The sequence below is a fragment of the Salvelinus sp. IW2-2015 genome, unplaced genomic scaffold (assembly GCF_002910315.2).
Source record: "Salvelinus sp. IW2-2015 unplaced genomic scaffold, ASM291031v2 Un_scaffold2727, whole genome shotgun sequence".
In the NCBI taxonomy this organism is placed as follows: Eukaryota; Metazoa; Chordata; class Actinopteri; order Salmoniformes; family Salmonidae; genus Salvelinus; species Salvelinus sp. IW2-2015.
This window is the reverse complement of record NW_019944031.1, coordinates 1-10650: the sequence shown is the minus strand read 5'-3', so window position 1 is coordinate 10650 and position 10650 is coordinate 1. Positions and strand designations below refer to the sequence as shown.

The following is a 10650-nucleotide window of genomic DNA, read 5'->3' as shown; positions in this document are numbered from 1 at the left end:
TTGTCCCGCGTTTTGTGTCCTGAAGATAACTCCTTATAGATGAATTAATGTCTTACTGTATCCTATAGTATCACTACTTATTCTCTAATGGCTTACTGTATCTATAGTATCACTACTCTCTCTAATGTCTTACTGTATCTACAGTATCACTACTGTCTCTTCTTTACTGTATCTTAGTATCACTACTGTCTCTTAATGTTCTTACTGTATCTATAGTATCACTACTGTCTCTAATGTCTTACTGTATACTATAGTATCACTACTGTCTCTAATGTCTTTACTGTATCTCTACTATCTCCTACTGTCTCTAATGTCTTACTGTATCTATGTATCACTACTGTCTCTCTTTACTTGTATTCTAGTACACTACTGTCTCTAATAATGTCTTACTGTATCTCTAGTATCACTACTGTCTCTAATGTCTTACTGTATCTATAGTATCACTACTGTCTCTAATGTCTTACGGTATCTATAGTATCACTACTGTCTCTAATGTCTTACTGTATCTATAGTATCACTACTGTCTCTCTCTTACTGTATCTCTAGTATCACTACTGTCTCTAATGTCCTTACTGTATCTATAGTATCACTACTGTCTCTAATGTCTTACTGTATCTCTACTATCCCTACTGTCTCTAATGTCTTACTTTATTTCTAATATTCCTACTGTCTCTTAGGTCTTACYGTAGMACACAGGAGTAGACTAGAGTAGACTATGTCCCTCCTGTCTTACCGTAGCACACAGGAGTAGACTAGAGTAGACTATGTCCCTCCTGTCTTACCGTAGCACACAGGAGTAGAGGCCCACGTCCTGCAGGTCGGCCGGTCTGAACCAGATGGCGTCCTCCTCCTTGCTCATGTGCACGCCGTTGAAGGAGATGGGCTCCTCAAAGTCTCCGTGGCCCAGGCCAGAGCTGCGGTACCACATGAGGCTGAGGCCGACGCTCTGAGCCTGGCTGTAGTTGGCTCTGATGTAGCCGTAGAACAGGGCACACTTCAGCCTCACCGGCTCCCCCTTCAACACACGGTACTTCAGGTAGTCCACCGACCAGTCCGTACAGCCGTCAACTATGGAAGGAAAAAGARAGACAGAGAGAGATAGAGACAATTAGGATGTGATTATATTCTATTGACCAGTCCGTACAACCGTCAACTATTGGGGGGGGTGGTATGGTGAATAGACAGAGTTAAAACTTCTTAAGGCTGCAATCCGTTAACGGGATGACATGACAACAGCCAGTGAAAGTGCAGGGCGCCAAATTCAAACAACAGAAATCTCATAATAAAAATTCCTCAAACATACATGTATTCTTTATACCATTTTAAATGGTAATCTTGTTGTTAATCCCACCAAGTGTCTCGATTTCAATAGTGCTTTTCAGCGAAAGCACCACAATACGATTATGTTAGGTCACGCAAAATACAGACAACACAGTCATTTTTCCAGCCAAGACAGGATTCACAAAAAGCAGAAATAGAGATCGAATGAATCACTAACCTTTTGATGATCTTCATCAGATGAAACTCATAGAACTTCATGTTACACAATACATATATGTTTTGTTCGTATAAAGTTCATATTATATCCAAAAACCTCAGTTTACATTGGCGCCATGTTTCAGAAATGCCTCCAAAATATCCGGAGAAATTGCAGAGAACCACGTCAAATAACATTAAATACTCATCATAAACTTTATGAAAGATACATGTTTTACATAGAATTAAAGATACACTTTTCTTAATGCAACCGCGTGTGTCAGATTTTCAAAAAGCTTTATTGGCAAAACACAATATTCAATAATCTGAAAACAGCGTTCAGCCACACAAGCAAGCCATACAGTTACCCGCCATATTGTGCAGTCAACAATCTCATAAAAAGCATTATAAATCTTCACTTACCCGTTGATGATCTTCGTCAGAATGCACTCCCAGGACTCCGACTTCCACAAGAAATGTTGTTTTCTCCGGGTTAATGTCTATCATTTATGTCCAAGTAGCTATTTTGTTAGCTGTTTGGTAAACAAATCCAATCTCAGGAAGCGCGTTCACTAAAAGCAGACGAAATGTCCAAAAGTTCCGTAACCATTCAGTAGAAACATGTCAAACGATGTATTGAATCAATCTTTAGAATGTTTTTAACATAAATCTTGAATAACGTTTCCAACCGGAGAATTTACATTGACTTCTCCTCTCATGTGAACGAGCATGGTCAGAGCATGGCCAGGTCATGGTAGACCTGACTATTTCCTGTCTCCTTCGGCCCACAACACAGTAGAGGCATCAGACAAGGTTCTACAGACTGTTGACAATCCAGTGGAAGCCGTAGGAAGTGCAAACTCATCCATATCCCACTGTTTGTTCAATAGAGGCTGTGTTGAAAATCTACCAAACTCAGAATTCCCACTTCCTGTTTGGATTTTTTTTGCCTGCAATATGAGTTCTGTTATACTCACAGACATCATTCAAACAGTTTTAGAAACTTCAGAGTGTTTTCTATCCAATACGAATAATACATGCATATATTAGCAACTGGGACTGAGGAGCAGGCAGTTTACTATGGGCACCTCTGTGCACCTTTCATCCAAGCTACTCAATACTGCCCCTGCAGCCATAAGAAGTTAAACATGTTTCTTATACCCTGCCATCATTAGTTCCCTCCTCCTTACTCAGTAACCATGGAAACAAAATGTCAGAAACACACTACCCATACTGTGCACTGAGCAAGATAATTCTACATCTGGTACACATTTCATCAATGGTAGGTTTGTGTGTGTGTGCTGTCATACACTCAGTGACTCAGTGACTCCGACAAGGGGAAAACTGGTCATACACTCAGTGAACAGCCAGAGAGGAAAACATTATACACAGTGGCTCAGCCAGAAGGAAACAGTTATACACATGACACAGCCAGAGAGGAAAACAGTTATACACAGTGGCTCAGCCAGAGAGGAAAACAGTTATACACAGTGACACAGCCAGAGAGGAAAACAGTTATACACAGTGGCTCAGCCAGAGAGGAAACAGTTATACACAGTGGCTCAGCCAGAGAGGAAAACAGTTATACACAGTGACACAGCCAGAGAGGAAAACAGTTATACACAGTGGCTCAGCCAGAGAGGAAAACAGTTATACACAGTGCTCAGCCAGAGAGGAAAACAGTTATACCAGTGGCTCAGCCAGAGAGGAAAACAGTTATACACAGTGGCTCAGCCAGAGAGGAAAACAGTTATACACAGTGGCTCAGCCAGAGAGGAAAACAATTATACACAGTGGCTCAGCCAGAGAGGAAAACAGTTATACACAGTGGCTCAGCCAGAGAGGAAAACAGTTATACACAGTGGCTCAGCCAGAGAGGAAAACAGTTATTCACAGTGGCTCAGCCAGAGAGGAAAACAATTATACACAGTGGCTCAGCCAGAGAGGAAAACAGGTATACACTCAGTGACTCATCCAAGAGGGGAAAACAGTCATACACTCAGTGACTCATCCAAGAGGGGAAAACAGTCATACACTCAGTGACTCCTTCAGAGAGGAAAACAGGCATACACTCAGTGACTCATCCAAGGGGGAAAACAGTCATACACTCATGGACTCATCCAAGAGGGGAAAACAGTCATACACTCAGTGACTCCTTCAGAGAGGAAAACAGGCATACACTCAGTGACTCCTTCAGAGGGAAAACAAGCATACACTCAGTGACTCCTTCGAGGGGGAAAACAGGCATACACTCATGTACTCATCCAGAGGGGAAAACAGTCATACACTCAGTGGCTCCTTCAGAGGGAAAACAGGCATACACTCAGTGACTCATCCAAGAGGGGAAAACAGTCATACACTCAGTGACTCCTTCAGAGGGGAATGCAGTCATACACTCAGTGACTCATCCAAGAGGGGAAAACAGTCATACACTCAGTGACTCATCCAAGAGGGGAAAACAGTCATACACTCAGTGACTCCTTAAGAGAGGAAAAACAGGCATACACTCAGTGACTCATCCAAGAGGGGAAAACAGTCATACACTCAGTGACTCCTTCAGAGGGGAAAACAGGCATACACTCAGTGACTCATCCAGAGGGGAAAACAGGCATACACTCAGTGACTCCTTCAGAGAGGAAAACAGTCATACACTCAGTGACTCCTTCAGAGGGGAAAACAGTCATACACTCAGTGACTCATCCAAGAGGGGAAAACAGGCATACACTCAGTGACTCCTTCAGAGGGGAAACAGCAACACACTCAGTGACTCCTTCAGAGGGGAAAACAGGCATACACTCAGTGACTCATCCAAGAGGGGAAAACAGTCATACACTCAGTGACTCCTTCAGAGGGGAAAACAGCATACACTCAGTGACTCCTTCAGTGACTCATCCGAGAGGGGAAAACAGTCATACACTCAGTGGACTCATCCAAGAGGGAAAACAGTCATACACTCAGTGACTCCTTCGAGGGGAAAACAGGCATATACACTCAGTGACTCATCCAAGAGGGAAAACAGTCATACACTCAGTGACTCCTTCAGAGGGAAAACAGTCATACACTCAGTGACTCATCCAAGAGGGGAAAACAGTCATACACTCAGTGACTCCTTCAGAGGGGAAAACAGGCATACACTCAGTGACTCATCCAGAGGGAAAACAGTCATACACTCAGTGACTCCTTCAGAGAGAAAAACAGTCATACACTCAGTGACTCCTTCAGAGGGAAACAGGCATACACTCAGTGACTCATCCAAGAGGGAAACCAGTCATACACTCAGTGACTCATCCAAGAGGGGAAAACAGTCATATACTCAGTGACTCCTTCAAGGGGAAAACAGGCATACACTCATGACTCCTTCAGTTGACTCGATCCAAGAGGGAAAACAGTCATACACTCAGTGACTCATCCAAGAGGGGAAAACAGTCATACACTTCAGTGACTCCTTCAGAGGGGAAAACAGGCATACACTCAGTGACTCATCCAAGAGGGGAAAACAGTCATACACTCAGTGACTCCTTCAGAGAGGAAAACAGTCGTACACTCAGTGACTCGTTGACTCATCCAGAGGGGAAGAAAGTTCATTCTTTATCCCCTATTTGGATCCCCATTAGCTCAATGTCATCTTTCTGGGATGGGATGTTAAGTCATCACTTTTTCATTTGTTAGAAGTTGCTACAATGGTGTCAATGGTGGTTACTAAGGCTATCGTCGTAACACTATGCTAGCAGGTTATGAGGCTAATGGTGTTAGCATCTTGGCAGGGTAGAATCATGTTGAATGTTAACTCTAGCTAGCTCTTTAGCTGGAGATATTTAGTGCAGTTTGAGGCTGACATTGCTAGCATGGATGAAATCTATAAGAAAAAGTTTTGATCAAATATTGAATTTGTCCTTTACTACTAAAGGCCATAGAAACGCTTTGAATGACACAGTGTTTGTTCTATTTCTAGGAGATATAAGTAGCTCAGGAAATATTTTATTTCATATTTTTTACACATATTTAACCACTTTTTGGGCAGGCACAAAACTACCTTCAAACTTACATTAATTATTTTAAACCGGTACCGGTTACCTTCAGATGAGTCCCGTGACACTTGTGGGATTGTCAGGATGTCTCATGGTCTGACAAACACCTTCACTGCAGATGCGGAAATGCAACAATTGGCGGATGCGATGGACTGAGACGCATCCAATGCAAAAAAAAGATATCTAGCTTAATTGACAGATTTTGATGGGGATTTTTTAATGATGTTACTTAGGGGTTTTTAAAGGTGCTTTAGGCCCTTCAAGGTTAACTTTCAGTTTCATGTCTGGATAAAGGGTAGGGTATTGACCCAGCAGGACTGAGGGGGAGGATCTTTGTTGAGTTAAACATTTGGTGATCTCTTGTCTTCTGCTCCCATGGTGACAGAAAGGTTAACCCACGGCCAGCAATCAGTCTAGGACTAATTAGGCGTAACTTGTTTACAGTGATTGTGCACTGTGTTGTGTGTGTTGTGGTTGTTGGGTGGGTGGGGGGGGGTAAGTGTGTGTGTTGTGTTGTGTGTGGGGAAGTGATACAGTAAGTACAACCTGATGTGTGCCTGTCTGAGTGACTACAGAACACTCACAGGGACAACTACACTTGAATAATGCCCCTATTAACCAGAGCCGGAGTTGTGTGTGTGTTGTGTATACTGAGTGTGTGTGGTGTGTGTTGTGTGATGTGTGATGTGTGTGGTGTGTATGTGGTGTGTGTGTGTGTGTGTGTGTGTGGTGTGTGTGTGTGTGTGTGGTGTCTGCCTAATTATTCCTCTTAATTAGCAGTAGGCCTGTGTGTGTGAGAGAGAGATAGAGAGATAGAGAGAGATGAGAGAGTGAGAGAGAGATGAGAGAGAGAGAGAAAGAGAGAGAGAAGAGAGAGAGAAGAGAGAGAGAGGAGAGAGAGAGAGAGGAGAGAGAGAGAGAGAGAGAGAGAGAGAGAGCATAATACATGAACTTGTGGGATTCTGTCTAATTAGCAGCCTTAATTATCAACAGGCTCCTTACTGTTGACAGCGTGTGATGTTGTGATGACCACACAACCACACCGCACGCACGCACGCACGCAAACACACACACACACACACACACACACACACACACACACACACACACACACACACACACACACACACACACACAAACACACAACACACACACACACACACACACACACACACACACACACACACACACACACACACACACCACACACAACACACACACATATACACACACACAGCTTCTGCAGAATCATCATTTTATGCAACCACAGAGGCATTTCTGATACCTAGGAGATCAATGGGATTGCTTCAGAAACAGACAGATATTGTCAGTATCATTATAAAATGTCATTACATTCCAGGCATTGAATTGGCCACCTTTTGATTAATCCAGAAGACAAGAGCAGTGGTTCCCAACCAGCCAGCTTACTAGGACACCTGGGGGTACTGGGCCTATCCACAGGGTGGTACTAGAACATGTGGCGGTACTGGGCGTCCTATCCACAGGGGGTACTAGAAACTGTGGGGGTACTGGGCCTATCACAGGGGGTACTAGAACATGTGGGGGTACTGGGCCTATCCACAGGGGTATAGAACATGTGGGGGTACTGGGGCCTATCCACAGGGGGTACGAACATGTGGCTACTGGCTACCACAGGGGTACTAACAGTGGTTACTGCCTATCCACAGGGGGTACTAGAACATGTGGGGTACTGGGCCTATCCACAGGGATACGAGAACATGTGGGGTACTGGCCTATCCACATGGGGTACTAGGACATGTGGGGTACTGGCCTATCCACAGGGGTACTAGACACTGTGGGTACTGGGCCTATCCACAGGGGAGGGTACTAGGACATGGGGTACTGGCCTATCCACAGGGGGTACTAGGACTTGTGGGGGTACTGGGCCTATCACAGGGGTACTGAACATGTGGGACTGGGCCTATCCACAGGGGGTACTAGACATGTGGGGTACTGGCCTATCCACGGGGACTAGACAGTGGGGTACTGGGCCTATCCACAGGATACTAGAAATGTGGGGTACTGGGCCTATCCACAGGGGTACTAGAACATGTGGGGGTACTGGGCCTATCCACCAGGGGGTACTAGAACATGTGGGTACTGGCCTATCCACAGGGGTACTAGACATGTGGGGTACTGGGCTATCCACAGGGGTACGAGAACATGGGGTACTGGGCCTATCCACAGGGGGTACTAAACATGTGGGGTACTGGGCCTATCCACAGGGGTACTGAACATGTACGGGGACTGGGCCTATCCACAGGGGTACTAGAACATGTGGGGTACTGGCTATCCACAGGGGTACTAGAACATGGGGGGTATGGCCTATCACAGGGCGTATAGGACCCTGGGGTACTGGCCTATCCACAGGGGGTACTAGAGAAGAATCATGAGCCAATGCACATGAGGGGTACTTCAGGGTCCTCCGGCAGAGCAACTTCAGTTGGTGTACAGAGTAACATGTCAGTTGTGGTAAAGTAACATTCGTTAGTGGTACATGTAACATTCAGTTTGGTACAGAGTAACATTCAGTTGTGGTACAGAGTAACATTCAGTTGGTGTACATAGTAACATTCAGTTAGTGGTACAGAGTAACATTCGTTGGTGGTACAGAGTAACATTCATGGTGTACAAGACTAACATTCAGTTGGGTGGTACAGAGTAACATATCAGTTGGTGGTACAGAGTACATTCAGTTGGTGGTACAGAGAGTAACATTCCAGTTGGTGGTACAGACTAACATTCAGTTGGGTGATACATAGTAACATTCAGTTTGGTGTACAGAAGTAACATTCAGTTGTGGTACAGAGTAACATTCATTTGGTGGTACAGACTAAGCATTCAGTTGGTGGTACAGAGTAACATTCAGTTGGTGATACATAGTAACATTCAGTTGGTGTACAGAAGAGTAACATTCAGTTGGTGTGGTACAGCAGTAACATTCAGTTGGTGGTACAGACTAACATTCAGGGGTGTACAGAGTGAACATTCATGGTGTACAGAGTAACATTCAGTTGGTGGTACAGACTAAACATTCAGTTGGTGGTACAGACTAACATTAGTTGGTGGTACGAGTAACATTCAGTTGTGGTACAGAACTAACATTCAGTTTGGTACAGAGTAACATTCAGTTGTTGGTACATAGTAACATTCAGTTGGTGTACATAGTAACATTCAGTTGGTGGTACAGATAACATTCAGTTGTGGTACAGCAGTAAACATTCAGTTGGTGGTACGGAGCAACATTCAGGGTGGTACAGAGCATTAATTTTTAGAGTTGTTGCCTCTGCAGAAGTACTGAACTGACAGAAATAATACATCTGCTTTCCTTGTATTGACATTAGACTGATTACTCATTGTTTAATGAAGGCCTCTCCTCCTCTTCCTCTCGCTCTCTCTCTCTCCTCTCTCTCTCCAGTCTCTCTCCCTCTTGCTCTCGAACATTCATATCAATATGTTAATCAGAGGAGCAGCTCAAGCGTTATTAATTCACTACTTTCTAACCATTAAGGATAATTACATCATTCTCCACCTCACCTCTCTCTCCCTCTCCCTTTCTACGCCACCCTCCCATCTCTTACCCATCTCTCATGTAATTCATATCTATACACAAGAGCCATAGAAAATAATGTGTAATTATATTCAACACTTTATATACAATAAAAGTACTATTAACTTCATACACCATTCTTGTAATCTACTGCCGCCCTCCCCATCTCTCTACCCATCCTATCATTATTCATATTCATAACACAAGAGCCATAGAAAATAATGTGTAATTATTTCAAAATTTATATACAATAAAGTACTATAAACTTCAACACCATTCTTTTAAGCTGTGTACACCCCCCCCCCCCCCCCCCCCCCCCCCCCCCCCCCCCCCCACACCACACACACAGACACACTCACAACACAGACAGCTATGTGTTGTCCTGTAGGAAGAGGAATACTGTAGCCCAGACCTACATCTCACTGTCTCTCAGCTACACCCTTTTTCCTGCCTCATGATGCCATCTATTTGTTGAAGTGCACCAGTGCCTCCTGCAGCAAAGCACCCCCACAACATGATGCTGCCAGCCCGTGCTTCACGGTTTGGATGGTGTTCTTTGCATGCAAGCCTCCCTTTATCCTCCAAACATAACGATGGTGTTATGGCAAACAGTTCTATTTTTGTTTCATCAGACCAGAGGACATTTCTTCAAAAAGTACAATCTTGTCTCCATGTACAGTTAGAACCGAACCCATGTGCAATAGAAACCGTAACCATGTACAGTTAAAACCGTAACCCATGTGCAGTTAGAAACCGCGTAACCCATGTTACTGTTAGAAACCGTAACCACTTACAGTAGAACCGTAACCCATGTACAGTTAGAAACCGTAACCATGTACAGTTAGAAACCGGAACCCATGTACAGTAGAAACCGTTAACCCATGTACATGAGAAACCGTAACCCATGTACAGTTAAAACGTAACCCAGTACATTAGAAACCGTAACCCATGGTACAGTTAGAAACCGTAACCCATGTCAGTTAGGAAACCGTAACCCATGTGCAATTAGAAACCGTAACCCATGTGCAGTTAGAAAACGTAACCCATGTGCAGTTAGAAACCGCAGGTTTTGAGCCAGCTGGCTTCTTCCTTGCTGAGCGGCCTTTCAGATTTATTTGTATGTAGAACTCGGTTTTACTGTGGATATAGATACTTTTGTACCTGTTTCCTCAAGCATCTTCACAAGGTCCTTTGCTGTTGTTCTGTGGATTGATTTTCACTTTTCACACCCAAAGTAGTTCATCTCCAGGAGACAGAAGGGTCTCCTTCATGAGGGGGAATGATGGCTGCGTGGTCCCATGGTGTTTATACTTGCAGACTATTATTTGTGCCGGATGAACTGGTACCTTCAGGTGTTTGAACATATGAGCTCACCAAAAAGAGACTGCACCAGCTATATGAGAGCAGTCTAAACGATTATTTACATATAATACTATTCTAACCAAAATCTATATCAGACAGAAACATGAGAATATAGAGAAATACCTAAAATCAAGATACACCTCATATGACATCAAAAATTATATAAAATACAAATTAGAAATCTCTCTCATGTAAAAAAAAAAAAAAAAAAAA

The 10650-nt window shown here is 43.8% G+C and overlaps 1 protein-coding gene across 1 annotated transcript in view; it reads right to left on the bottom strand.

The window, feature by feature from the left end:
* The window catches only part of LOC112074627 (interleukin-1 receptor accessory protein-like 1-A), a gene marked incomplete at its 5' end in the record, with an annotated part of 22105 nt that extends 21037 nt beyond the window's left edge, over positions 1-1068 (bottom strand). The window contains one exon of the mRNA XM_070440598.1: positions 783-1068. Coding sequence (XP_070296699.1) covers positions 783-1068 — 286 coding nt within the window. The remainder of the gene's footprint in view (positions 1-782) is intronic.
* Between the last annotated feature and the right edge of the window lie 9582 nt (positions 1069-10650).